The sequence below is a fragment of the Elaeis guineensis genome, chromosome 12, assembly GCF_000442705.2.
Source record: "Elaeis guineensis isolate ETL-2024a chromosome 12, EG11, whole genome shotgun sequence".
Classification (NCBI taxonomy): Eukaryota; Viridiplantae; Streptophyta; class Magnoliopsida; order Arecales; family Arecaceae; genus Elaeis; species Elaeis guineensis.
In genome coordinates, this window is record NC_026004.2 from 12,905,086 (window position 1) to 12,918,333 (window position 13,248).

A 13,248-nucleotide genomic window follows, 5' to 3' on the forward strand; every position below is an offset into this window, starting at 1 on the left:
AATTAAAATAAGAGACCAAATTGGTAAAAACTAACAACTGATCTTGTGCTAAAAATTCTAATTCAAATTTTAGAATAGTGCTATTAGAGAAATTATCTGCGAAACAACTAAACATTGAAGATCTTTAATCCTAAACAAACTTGGCCTTTGCCGAATCCTCTTTTGATTGTGATTCTCTTAATTTTCAATTTCATTGGAGAGGAAAAGAAAAGTTATAGCTGACAATCCTTTTGTACAATAAAAAAAAAACCTCTGACAATTATTTCACAGAAAATTAATGAAAATTCTTGCCCATGTAACCTTAAGAGGGGAGGCCACATGCTTATGTTATTTTGTAGTTACATAAAGTACATTTTAGAAAAAAAGCGGAAATGGAATGAAAAAAAGAACTCAAATTCAAAACTCTAGAATAAACGAAAATGCAAAAGCTTATATGCTGTTATGCTCACATATTTTACTCCCTCAATCCAATCTAAAAGTATGAGATACTTCTTGTAGAACATGGAAAAGTTGCTCTAGTGAAAAGATGGGCGAGAGAGCAAGGGATGGATGGAGGCCCAATGGCCGGGCAGCCTCCAGTGAGCCAGCTATTCAGGCGAAGGGTAATTCTACAGCTCTGCCAGGCTTTGAGCTGGGGCTGGCGCGGGTGCACCATCGAAGAGGTCAAGGGCAGACGTCCACGGTGGAGATGCAGCCAAAGTTCAGCAAGGACATATGCTCTGAAGTTGATCCAATACCTCAGCAAAATCATCTGGTGGTGGGCATGAGAACCGTAGATACTCACCTGTATGAGGATGCTTAAATCTGCAAAAGAATGGCACATGTGAAGTTGCCCAAAGTCAGATCAGTAATTTTGTACCAACCATCAAAAAATTTGACCTCAAAATATCAGAGCAAAGAAACATAAGAAAAAAAGAAAAGGAAAAATAGAGTGTGGATATGATTGCTACCCTAGTGATGAAGCATGAAGGCAAGGCCTCTGTAGTTTTGATAAAATTTGAGAGAGATGGCCGTGATGACTTGAAGAAGTTCTTGGCCTCAACAGCGACAGTGCCATGCTTTTAGTACCGCCATACACCTCATCGCCTAATAGAGGAATTCCCATATATTTTGCATGTGCACGGATCTACTTCACAATGGCGGCACAGACGATTTAGGGTAAAGAAAAAGAACAAAGTGCCTCAGAGAAAAGTGATGCATATCTAAATCTTTAAATAAAAATACTGCTTTTCAGACTAAGAACTAAAGCCACATGATTACTAACTGCTCTTGAATGAACATGGCTTTGGAAAGGATGGTTTTGATTTTCTAAGGTTTAAAAAAGCACCAGAAAAGTTTGTGTATGGAAATATTTCAATATGTGTTTGTCAGAACTTTAACCCAGACAAAAATCTAGATGAAATGTTATACGATTCAATGACAAACATTACTTGATGTCAGTGTTCCTCTTCCAGTTTTACTTAAATAAAATTCTGTAGTAACACATTGGTACCTGGTGAGTGCGGCCCGTTTCCAATCTCCACTCCACTAATGCTGATCCACCACGGCCAAGAAGCTCAATAACTTTATACCTAACATTATTAGCAAGTCAGCATGTGAAGGTACTTTGGTGGGGAAGAAAAAATCCTGAACCATCGGACAGAGCTCAGATCTAAATGATCTGTACCGATATTACAATGCAGTGCCTATGTTATCCCTGCGAAACCAACTCTCTTTATTGTACATCACATGTGGACTGTGGTTTCCATGTGGCCATGAGCGCAGCCCCCTCTGTGCCAGACACTGGGAGCCACACACTGCAGGCAGGGTCATGCATGCAGCACCACCGCTGCTGCAGTGGTGGCTCCAGCATGAGGACCAACGACATGCATGTCACAGAGGGGACAACACGCAGGCTCCTGCAAAGAAACTGCTCTCTAACATGTGCACTGATTGCAGGACTCAAAATGATGTCACACAGAGACAGGCTGCCGAGGTGTAGTTAAGGGAGACAAGCAGCCTCCCTTAGGATTTCTGTGGGTCATCCAGTGTTAAGCTTAGTCTGCAAGATTGATCGTTGATCATATGTTGTGTGTGTGTGTACACTGTAAGAAATATTAGCAGAAAAATAATTTCCAAACAAATCTCCCAGAATTACGGAATGCAAATGAAAAGCTAATGGGATTACCGAAGCAAATAACTGATACCATGACCACAGGAATGCTCAAGTTTGATTGCATATACTAAAGAGTTTGCAATGCTAAAATCCAAAATTGGAAATAGAATTTTCTGCAAAATTGATATTAGCAAGGCACCTTGCTATGTTAATATGCATTTTTTTTACTGTATGCCAGCACTTCTTCAATAAACATAAGAATAGAGGTACTTTGGGCCAATATCGGGCAGGCACGCCTAAGAATTTAGCTAAACTTCCTATGAATCATAACCTGCACTGGAACAATAGTGCATCACAGGTGCACTGCACATTAGGAATTCAAGAAAAAGCACCTGAGAAATGGGCATCTTCAGCATAGACTTTTTCGATTAACACACAAAAGCACACCTGTTATTTGGTAGGTGCAAATTTTCTGTTCTTATCTCTCTCTAGGTGTTACCTGGAGAGAGGTGACAGCGGTGTACGCATAGAATGGAATGTGTTTTACATAGGCTTCACAGTCAGCTGTTAAAGCCTTCCAGAACTTTAAGCCTATGTGGTAGAGATTAAAAAATAAGGGAAAAAAAAAGGAAAATGTAGAGAAAAAACAAAATACTCCAACTTGGTAAATCCTCTTGCTTATATAGCAAGGCAATCCTAGAAACTAATATTCCATATCCTGTGGTTAAACTGCAACTGAACCACTGGTAACAATCTCTTTTTGCATGCACAGCTTATTGCGAGGAAAACTGATAAAGCATTTGGAGAAAAAAATGAATCACCTACTAGCAGCATAACGAGCATGTCTACTGTTACTTGTCCCCAAAACGGCAGCCATGCGAATTCTATTATTCGAATCACGAGCTATTGGTATTTCAATCCTTCCAGAACTTGGGTTAGGGACTCCACAAGTAAGACTGATGTATACTCTATGGATAGTGTGTAGCTTGAACTGTTCAGCTAAATGGGCATGAGAATGCTCATCCTGTCATTGAAGAGAAAAACTTGAAGTTCAAATACATACATTTCACAAGTATTATAAGCAACAGAGTTAGGTACATGCATTTCATGCAAGTATAGTTGGCACAAAAGAAAGTTTATTGTGTTTTAACAGATATGTATTGCAGCTATTGCTTATAATGCAGTCCAGCATTCTACTGAACACATGGAGATTTAATCTACTGAAAATTTCAACACCACTTTATATCCCTTGCTGATAAAGAAGTTTAGTTAATAAATTATAACAGAGTGGTACAAGCCTGTGCTTCCCATGATTGTTCTTAATGGTTTTAACATAGGTGCTCCATGTTCAGTTTTTCTTCATAGCATGACATGAAATATTGATTGTTAAAAGAACAAAAAGGCAAGTATGAGCAATTATGCAGAAATTATAACTACCTTGGCTACAACAAGCAATCCACTTGTCCCTTTGTCCAGTCTGTGCACAATACCAGGGCGAACAAGAGCTTCAGAATTTTCTGAACTAATTCCTTCCACAGAGGATTGATCAAAATAATAATTGTCCATCTCACTGTCCGAAGATTCTGAGCAATCCTCAGATTCAGAAATTTTGCTTTTGTTTACACATGCAATTGTTGGAAGCCTACAATGATGAAGAATAGCATTCACCAGTGTGCCATTTGCATTGCCAGGTGCTGGGTGAACAACCTGGAGATCACCAGCAAATAAGTGGTCAAGGCAAAGTGAAGATCAATTGATAGATGATGCAGTAAAACAATCAAGAACTACCATTGAACATTGTATACAGAATTAGCATGGTATTTGAGAAGTCCCATTCACATAATACATCCTCAGACAAATTTTTGCATAGGCAGTTATCTGCGAGACAATTGTGTACAGAAATGCCATTCCTCTCACTCATGCACATGCGTAAGCCTTTAAGCAAATAACATAAAATGGAATGAAAATGCAAAAGATAATATTTTTAAACTATCAGTTAACTCATTGACTTGATGCTTCCTATTCCAGATTTTTTTGGTATTACCAATCACCAACCTATTTATGCATGCTCAAACAACAAAATCTTACCCATACATGTCCATGTCTTCAAATATGTTTTCTAGACACTGGAACTCTTGATGTCTGAAAACCTTTACAATATATAACACAATCTATCTTACAAGAAGCTTAGCTAGACTGCCCAAGAGTTCCTCATGTGATGCATGTGGCATGAAGAAAACAAGATACTTAAATTATGTAAATGAAAAATAATTTTTTGACCACATCATCATGCTATTCCAGCATCTTATAATCATTTTGCTCTGTTTGGTCCTAGTATTTCTCAGCTGCAATCTTTTTTCTCACTCTATAAGATCATACTCATTGATCAAACCACTTTTCCTACATATAAATAAATAAACAACAGCCATCTGCCATTCCATGGGCACAATAATTGACCAAAAATTTCTCTCGTCGCATGTATCAATATATACAATTAGATCACAGAAGCTGGAATCATCAACAAGGATGCCACAATTAGTCCATGATGTTGTTATAAGTTATAACCATGACTGCTTATAAATGATTCTATATGTAATGAGGCTAATATTGAAGTTTTAAAATTATGTTATTATCATTTTTAAGATTAATAATATGCACTTTAAAGATACAGATGAAATCAGACAACTCTCAGAACTTGTATATTTTATAATCAGTGTATATTATAAAGTGTGATGCACATTTCCTTCTCTAATAGATACTGTTTAGTTCCCTTTCTTTTTTCAGTTTTACTCCAACTCTTGGTACACAGGATTGTCAAGCTCCTTGAGTTTCTTTTCACTATACTGATTTACTTATAGTCCATACTCCATACCCAAGTTTCTAACTCCTTTATCTAACCCATTTGAAAGCCTTTTTCAGTTTGCCCTTTTCCTTTCAAATTAAACCCTCTTTCTTTTGTATATGAAAAGTTGAATTTGTATAATTACTGAGAACTTAGATGTGTGTCATGAGGACAGGGAAAAAACCTTTAACAAGGAAAGTATCAAATTGTGCAGAATGCTGATAAATTCCATTCAATATCTTCCCTTCCTAAAACTTTATCTAGCACCATACTCTGTAAACGTATTGGCTTCTAATGAATATGACCACATAAACAAGCTATCTTATCTCGATCATCAGAGAAACAAGCTTCCAACTTCCTATAATTCTCTTCAATCAACCAAGGAGCAAGAGAAATCCATTACTGTAAAGCAACTTATACAATCCAGTGAAAGTATTCAATACCATACTTCATGTTAAAAAATTATAAAGATTTGAAGGAATGTAGGAACAATGATCTACCATGTGCGCAGGTTTGTTTACTACAAGAACATGAGCATCTTCATACACTATATCCAGAGGAATATCTTCTGCTTCAGCTCTCAAGGGCTGCAACTCAGAAACTGTGCAGCTAACCATGTCCCCTCCTTTGATAATGTGTGAAACCTGCTTCAATATAGTCAGACTAGCAATTTAGACTGAAAAACAACCAAGAGGAAAACCAAAAGATCATAATCTTGACTTAGGAATTATCAATGGCATCTGAAAAAGGCAAAAAAAAAAAAAAGAGAGAGAGAGAGAGAGATACGCTGGGGCATAGAAAGTCCAAAGACTGAATTACAATGCTCTAGATCCCCATTTATTAAGAAATAACATTCTAATCAGCAGAAAATTCAAAGCCAGAACAGAACTTATCTATTAACAAAAGAATCAACCGAAATTTTTTCATCATCAAATCAAATAAGCATACAAAGTCTCTCTTTATCAGTAGTTTTTGCCGCTAATAGTTTGACAGGGCTGCTAAATTTAGCATGTTTAAGAAGTAATACTCACTATTCACTAAAAAAACCAAACTTTCTGCACTCCCCAGGTTAAATGGAATCTGACCGAGTCTCTTACCTTGTCCACCGTCCGGCCATTGACGGTGACGAGGCCGGAGCGGATGCTGGACTGAATCCGAGCTCGGCTAACAGTTTCGATCCGAGAGGAGATCCAGGAGTCGAGCCTGGTCTTCTCCGCTCCAATCTCCACCCTCTCCTCTAGCCGCAGTCCCGCATGATTACCTGTGATGACTCGCTGCTGCCGCTGAAATGGCTCTGGATTCGAATCGCGTGAAGAAGTAGAAGTAGAGGAGCAGAGGGCCTTCGAAACCCGATCCCGAGGGTCTCGACGGAGAAGGTCGAGAGAGAAGGAGAGCTGCGAAGAAGAGCCGGCAGCTGGAAGCGAGAGCGATACCATCCTCTCACGGCGGTAGAATAGGAGCCTTCGGTTCATCTCGCTTGGTTCGACTCAAGACTCGGAGTACCGGCTTATAAACCTGATTAAGGTTCGGCTCGAAGAGAAAATTTCTATTTTGCCCTCACTGGTTCGCGAGTCCAACCGGTTCATGTTCTTTTGGGGTGGTAGAATAAAGACAGTCACGTGCCCCACCTCTTTATTCTGTCCCTCCCGACGCGGTCGCTGCCATTCGATAAAGTGGAGATTTTTTTTTTTTTTCCGTTTTTATATTCTTTTGCGACTGGATCGATCTCCGATGGCCGGCGACAGTGGCGGCGGTGGGGGAAGGACGAGGCCAAACATCCTGGTGACAGGGACGCCGGGGACGGGGAAGTCGACGACGTGCTCCCTCCTCGCCGAAGCTACCCGTTTCCGCCATATCAACGTCGGCGATCTCGTCCGGGAGAAGGGCCTCCACGACGGCTGGGACGACGAGTTCGACTGCCACATCATCAACGAAGACTTGGTTGGTCCTCTAATGACCCTAACCCTAGATTCTTAAAACCCTAGGTTTCATCGGATCCCTTTACTCTATTTGAACAATAATGATTAATTGGAAGGTCTGATCTAGTCGATGTGTAAAATTAATGACTACTGAATTTTGTGACTAATTTTCATAGAGAAATTTATGCTTTTTAATTTTTCTTGTTCAGGTGATATGGAAAAATGGGAATTTTCATTTTTTTTTCTTTTTTGTTGGCGCGTGAATTAGTTTAGGAGAGTGAGGGAATTTTGTGGAGGAGACAAGTCAATAGGGGTAATTTTTTAATTCTGGGGTAGAAAGAAGTGTTTTTTTTTTTTTTTAAATATATAATTTTGGTGATGATGTGCTTGGTTACTGGTTAGAAACCTTGTTCTGGTTAAGCTTCTTACCTTTGTTGTTCTATCAAAAAAAAAAAAAAAAAAAGGCTTCTTATCTTTATTATGTATTATGAAACGGTGGTGTTTTTCTTTCTCTGTTTGCCTTAATAGTCATGAGGTCGGATGAGATGGATGTGGGATTGAGACTTAGGAGTGTAACAAAGTTTGTTTGGGTTAGAGCTCATTTAGAAGCTATGGTGTTTGTTGTATTACCTAGATATCTTTATTTTTAACTTTTACCGAAGTGGCTGCATGCAGTTGAGTAGTAAATTGGGTCTTTGGCTGTCCCTCTAGTCCTGAATCTGAACTTGATGATAAATGTGCAGACACTTATCATCTTTTGTTTACATTTGCAGGTGTGTGATGAGCTCGAAGACATGATGGAAGAGGGTGGGAATATTGTGGATTATCATGGTTGTGACTTCTTCCCTGAACGTTGGTTCGACAGCGTTGTCGTCCTTCAAACCGACAATTCTGTTTTGCATGATCGCTTGACGAGCAGGTGATGAGATAACTATATGTTACAACTCATTGAAGAAATGTTGCTATTTGATAGCTTCTTGATTTGTTTTCAGTAAAGCATTTCTCCAACATGTTCAGACTAGTGAACTCTGAAAAATATTTCCTACATGTTTTAGTCCAGGAATGAAAACAAACACCACTTTGCATATCTTTGTACTATGGGTGGATGTTTCATTAGCAATATAGCCTCAATTCTTACTTTGCTAGCATAAATTACTCATTCTTAACAAATGCAATCAATATGTGCAGGGGTTACATGGGTCCCAAACTTACTAATAATATTGAGTGTGAGATCTTCCAAGTGCTGCTGGAGGAGGCAAAGGCAAGCTATGCAGAGGATATTGTGATGGCATTGCAGAGCAACAGTGTTGAAGACATCAGTAGGAATGTGGCCACGTTAACTGAGTGGGTGAATAATTGGAGGCCGGTCAGGTCCTCTTAATATCAGTATTTCATTCTGGAGGGTTCTGGTTGGTAGTATGAAACATAAATTGTATGATTGCCTGCAGTAAGGAAGTCTAGCAGATAAGTAGTTGGTTCTTTGAGTGTGAATCTGTAATATTTTATCCATCCAGTTAGATGGTGAGCCTGTGAACGATTTCTGATAATCTGAGTTTTTATGAGCAATCAACGGTCAAGTTCCTGTTTTAAATTCTGAACCTTTGTTTCTTTTTAAATCAAAATCAACACTGTATTATGTGATCTTCACAGCAGGCATTTGGGGACGCACAAGATCTAAGCATATGCCGAACTTCACCACATACATTGAGAGAAGGGATTGCAAGTTTATAGCTAATGTCATATCAGACATTGCCTTTTCCTGGGAGAACAATTGGAGAACGTTACAAATACATTGATGCCAAAAGTTTATCCAGCCAGTTCTCAGCAGAAGAAAATCTTCGCAGACCTGATGCTTTCTGAAACAAACAAGCAGTCGAATTCAGCACTTACATGTGCAAAAAATCCAGCCTAGTCTTTCGCTGCAATCGGCATGCAAGTATTCTGATTCTGGCTGCAAATATTCCCAGAGGATCTCCAACTTCAAATCCTCCATGGATAACCTGACGAGTGCCTTATGGTTCTCCATGGAGGGTCCTGGCACCCGAACACAGACTGGATGCTCGAACGCACGACCATTGGCATCGGTCAACAGCTTCCTCTTGCAAGCTGCACTCACAAACATCAATGGCGAAATATATGCGGTTCCCTCTGCCTCCCCATGCAGCTCTGTTGTCCAAACACTGCAAGTTTTGCCATCCGCAATTAGCACTCGCCCTCCCGATGCCGAGACAAAGTCCGAGGCTTGCACCCTCACCCACTCCCTCCTCAACCAATTTAAGAAGTTGAAGACCCAAGTTCAAGATGGAGTCAAACGCCTGTTGGAATCACTAGCAAATAGCGGTTTTAGTAGGGAGGGAGCTCTGGAGAAGGGGTTGGGTAGAACAGGAGTCAGGATATGGTCCTCTACATGGGGTTCCTGGTCCTATTCCGACTCCAACTGGATGACTGTTACATGGTTACTAAAACATGTTGGAGATGGACTCGAACATCAATCTGAAAAACTTCTGTCTACTTCTAATTGCCTTTCGCATCCCTGTATTACCGCCTCTTCTCCGGATGCCTTTCGCATCCCTGTATTACCGCCTCTTCTCCGAATGCATGTGCTTTTATATCAGCAAGAGTCTGGCAACCAGATTTTTTCCTGTTCTTAATGAGAAATTATTGCCTGGACCAGGACAAATCTTGGAGCATATGCGTGATGGATAATGCGCAATCTGAAATTAGTGAAATACAAGGGGCAATGTGGTGTGTTATCCACTGTGGGATTTGATATGGTCCATTGGACCTGATCCAAGTAATAATTAGACATTCTTAACGGTCTTTTATTTGACCTAGGATCAACAATGCTGCGCTTGATGGCGACCATCAAACAAAGAGCATCATATATAACATGTAAGGGAGTTTTGTTTGATGGCTGTCTGTCTCCAAATGGTAGCCATTGAGCACTACACCGGACCCTGCAGTGCAAAAGGATCTGTTTACATTCTGAACTCTTGCTTCTTCAGATTTTGACTACATAATGAATTTCACTATGAGTGTTAGACTAGCGTACAATCTAACCATTCCCAAACCCGGCTAAGACGCAATCCTTACCAAAGGTTAAGATCCATGAACTGGCTACTGGTCCCAAATTAAGACTGACCTCCAATCAAACCAGGAATGAATCTCACAAAAGTGAACCCGACAAACAATTGCTACATGATTAAAACTGACCCTTTTTCTCACTTATCGATACCAGCTAGCATGGCTTTGTACTGATATGAGAATCCGTCTCAAATATAATGTCTTCTTTTTTTTACTTCACGGACAGTGTCAAAAGTTAGACAACAACTGCAAACACAGTTGGTCGGCACATCACTCCTAAAAGCTGCCCCTCCTGGCCCTTCACTGACAATGTCAATAAGTTAGCCAACAACTGTTAACATAGTTATTGATACATATCCCTAAAAATGCATTCCCTGCTACAATGCTTTTATTTTTAAAACCAACCATCTGCTCTTTTTTTTTTCCTTGGGGGGTAAACATCCTCTGCTTGATTTCAATAAGATTTTCAGCTGTCAATACAGGTTACCATGACGCTGTATCGAATATGACTCTGTCTTAATGTCAAGTAGCATGAGATATCTAAACAATGCATCATCAGAATTTTCTTGATTTATAATAAGATAAAATTAATTTTTTTAAAAAAATTCTCTGGGTTGTATCCATACCTGTACAGCTACAAAAGAAGTAACATGCTAAGTTCTTTTGGTTGACTGACTTCTTCTAAGATCCTTTCCTCATGATATTGCTTCAATAAAGTTGATCAAGAAGCTCTAAGTTTGAAGCAATCTTCTCAATCATAGAATATATATCACTAGATTGGCAATGTGATCTATCTCCTGCTAGAAATTCATGAGCGACACCATCAACCTCGATCATACTTCTTCCCGAAGGTTGCTTGATACCCATCTCATGGATCACCTTCCGTACCCTTATGGCATCTTCTACTCCACCAGTCAAGGAATAAAGATTCAATAGTGCTACATATCGACCCTCTTCCCATGGTTCAAGCTCAATAAGATGCCCTGCAGCTTCTAGACCAAGACCATAATTGCCGTAAGTGAAGCAACCATGCAAGAAGGCACCCCATGAACAAGCATCAGGCTCAAAAGGCATGCTACTGAGGAGTGACCTGGCCTCATCAAGATGCCCTCCACGAGAAAGGATATCCACCATACAACCATAGTGCTTGGCCTCTGGTTCCATGCCGTAAATTCTATTCATGCAATTAAAGCATCTTTGAGCATGATCGACCATGCCCCCATGACTGCAAGCCATCAAAACTGCAAGAAAACTAATCCTATCTGGCCATACCCCTAACTTAATCATCTGGGAGAAGAGAGAAAGAGCACAAGTCCCATGTCCATGAATTGCGAAACCGGTCAACATGGCATTCCATGACTCCAGGTTCCTAAGTTTTTGCCCAAGGAACAACTCAAAAGCTGCATCCAATCTACCACACTTTGCATACATATGCACAAGAGCATTTCCCAAAGTTGGGCTCTGGAAAACATCCAAATGCCTATCAATGTAACCATGTATCCATTCACCTAAGGCAAGACAACCCATCTGTGAACAAGCCGAAAGGGCACCAATAAGTGTCACCTCATTAGGCTGAAAGTTAGAAATCTGCATCTCGTGAAACAATTGAAGGGCATCCTCTGGAAGCCCGCTTTGAGCATACCCACTTATCATCGCATTCCAGGCGATCACATCTCTTGTTCTCATCTCATCAAACAAGGCCCTAGCTTTAGCAATGTCGCCATACTCAACGTAACCCTTGAGCATGGTGGTTTGAAGCGCTGCATCCTTCACACAAACTCCATCAAACACCTGACGGGCGGAACGCAGCTGCCCGCACGAAGAGTAGAAGCTAATGACGGAACTTGCAATGAATCTATCAGCTCCGAGCCCAGCTTTGAGGATGTGAGAATGGATGGCTCTGCCTTCTGGGATGGAGGGGAGGAGGGAGCAAGCTCTCATGGCCGAGATGAAGGTGGTTTTATTGGGAACAGAGCCTTGGGTCACGGAGCGAAGGTAACGGAGAAGGGCATCAACACCTGAAGTTTGGGAATTCGACCGTTGGTTCCGTCGTGGGCTTGTAGGAGGCTTGGGGGAGGGAGGGAGAGGGGGTGGAGTCTCGAAATGAAGCCTTGCCGCCATTTTCCTTCCGTCCGGAGGAAAATTCGACCGTTGGTTGGAAATGGCTTTGTCTATTGGATGCGCATATTGATGGCTGTTATTTCAGTTTTATTTATAAGTATTAATAAAATTAATTGATATATTCTAATCAAAAAATATATATGTTTAGAAATCCGAACAAAGGATCTGGGTCCCACGTTGATCCTTACAAAAGTAAGAGAGCACCAGTTGGCTCGATCGATGAGGCCATCAAGTCTTGACATAGATGACTTAGAATTTTAATTATGTTATTATTGGATGGATGCCAGATCAAGACACCATCTCTCAAAATTTTTTCAGTACCATACGATACAGCAAGAAAAAAGAAGTAATAAAATAATATAATTAAAATACGTGGATCAGTCACAAAAGATCTCGCCTTCACGGGACATGCAAACTTCACTATGAAAAAAAATTTTACAAGAGGAGATCTCACTCTCAACTCTTGTACACCTAATTCTCTCTCTCTAGAAGTTTCCCTCTCAAAAATTCTCTCTCTCTTAGAAGACCCCCTGAACTCCTAAAATGACCGACGTCCGCTATCCAGGAGCCATGCTCCTTCTCTCTCAGCGGCCTCACGCTTCTTTCTTTCTCTTCTCGGGTTCCGCATGGCGTCCTCAGCAAAAAAAACCAATCACCTGCTCCTCTCTGTTGAGGCACAGGCCTTTTAAAGACCTTAAACAAGATTTTAACCTAATTAGATTAGGTTTAGGTCTCCTAAACAAGACAAATCAAGCCCCTGAACCGTCGAATCAAGATCGAAAACTCCCTAGGCCGTCCGATCACGATCGGTCCACAAAATAGTATCGTGGACCGCAAGAAACGCATGAGAAACGCCCACGTGGTCCACGCAGTCCGTCATGGACCGCCCGGTCCACGATGGATCGGGATACAGGGCCCAGGCAAGATGCCTGGGCTTCGGCCTGGCCCGGTCCGCGCACGCGGGCCTGGGCCGCGCCCGCCCGCGGGCCCATGCACGGGTTGGGCCGCAAGCCCGCCTGGGCCACACGCCGCCGCCGGCGGTTCTCCGCTGCCTCAGATCTCATGTCGATTTCAAAAGCTCGTATCTCCTCCATCCGAGCTCCGTTTTGGGTGATCTTGGTCTCGTTGGACTCCGTTTTTCACCGCGAACCTCATTATGAGCTCAATGTGGGCTGAATCTCGAGGCA

At 41.1% G+C, this 13,248-nt stretch overlaps 3 protein-coding genes across 6 annotated transcripts; 1 reads left to right on the plus strand and 2 right to left on the minus strand.

The window, feature by feature from the left end:
* Nucleotides 1-240: 240 nt before the first annotated feature.
* On the minus strand, nucleotides 241-6,429 carry LOC105055137 (RNA pseudouridine synthase 2, chloroplastic). Of its 4 annotated transcripts, XM_010936872.4 has the most exons (7): nucleotides 6,035-6,428; nucleotides 5,438-5,581; nucleotides 3,533-3,802; nucleotides 2,917-3,119; nucleotides 1,493-1,571; nucleotides 951-1,126; nucleotides 241-804 (listed from the first exon to the last, which is right to left on the minus strand). In XM_010936872.4, exons 1-7 carry the CDS (start codon nucleotides 6,407-6,409, stop codon nucleotides 702-704), a joined length of 1,350 nt encoding a protein of 449 aa, XP_010935174.1. In that variant the 5' UTR covers nucleotides 6,410-6,428; the 3' UTR covers nucleotides 241-701. The 4 variants fall into 4 exon arrangements, with proteins under 4 accessions (XP_010935174.1, XP_019709777.1, XP_019709778.1 ...); XM_019854218.3 differs by lacking the exon at nucleotides 241-804 and having other exon boundaries at nucleotides 988-1,126; nucleotides 2,921-3,119; XM_019854219.3 differs by lacking the exon at nucleotides 241-804 and having other exon boundaries at nucleotides 992-1,129; nucleotides 2,921-3,119; nucleotides 6,035-6,429.
* A 150-nt stretch (nucleotides 6,430-6,579) lies between these two features.
* LOC105055136 (adenylate kinase isoenzyme 6 homolog) lies at nucleotides 6,580-8,447 on the plus strand. The gene is made up of 3 exons (XM_010936871.4): nucleotides 6,580-6,878; nucleotides 7,630-7,775; nucleotides 8,045-8,447. Exons 1-3 carry the CDS (start codon nucleotides 6,669-6,671, stop codon nucleotides 8,235-8,237), a joined length of 549 nt encoding a protein of 182 aa, XP_010935173.1. The 5' UTR covers nucleotides 6,580-6,668; the 3' UTR covers nucleotides 8,238-8,447.
* Nucleotides 8,448-8,612: 165 nt separating this feature from the next.
* Nucleotides 8,613-12,128, minus strand: LOC105055135 (pentatricopeptide repeat-containing protein At5g66520-like). Its single transcript, XM_010936870.4, has 2 exons — nucleotides 10,567-12,128; nucleotides 8,613-9,813 (listed from the first exon to the last, which is right to left on the minus strand). The coding sequence occupies exon 1, from the start codon at nucleotides 12,059-12,061 to the stop codon at nucleotides 10,649-10,651; it is 1,413 nt and encodes a 470-aa protein (XP_010935172.1). The 5' UTR covers nucleotides 12,062-12,128; the 3' UTR covers nucleotides 8,613-9,813; nucleotides 10,567-10,648.
* Between the last annotated feature and the right edge of the window lie 1,120 nt (nucleotides 12,129-13,248).

Bases quoted from the DNA above. Each gene is read 5' to 3' on its own strand.
- LOC105055137 (XM_010936872.4), bottom strand. From the start codon at position 6,409: ATGAACCGAAGGCTCCTATTCTACCGCCGTGAGAGGATGGTATCGCTC. The intron at 1,572-2,916 runs GTGATTCATTTT...TAATAATGTTAG, and splicing joins GCTCGTTATGCTGCTAGTAG to GTATAAAGTTATTGAGCTTC. The intron at 1,127-1,492 runs GTACCAATGTGT...ATTGTGAAGTAG, and splicing joins AAACGGGCCGCACTCACCAG to ATCCGTGCACATGCAAAATA.
- LOC105055136 (XM_010936871.4), top strand. From the start codon at position 6,669: ATGGCCGGCGACAGTGGCGGCGGTGGGGGAAGGACGAGGCCAAACATC. The intron at 6,879-7,629 runs GTTGGTCCTCTA...TTACATTTGCAG, and splicing joins ACATCATCAACGAAGACTTG to GTGTGTGATGAGCTCGAAGA. The intron at 7,776-8,044 runs GTGATGAGATAA...CAATATGTGCAG, and splicing joins CATGATCGCTTGACGAGCAG to GGGTTACATGGGTCCCAAAC.
- LOC105055135 (XM_010936870.4), bottom strand. From the start codon at position 12,061: ATGGCGGCAAGGCTTCATTTCGAGACTCCACCCCCTCTCCCTCCCTCC.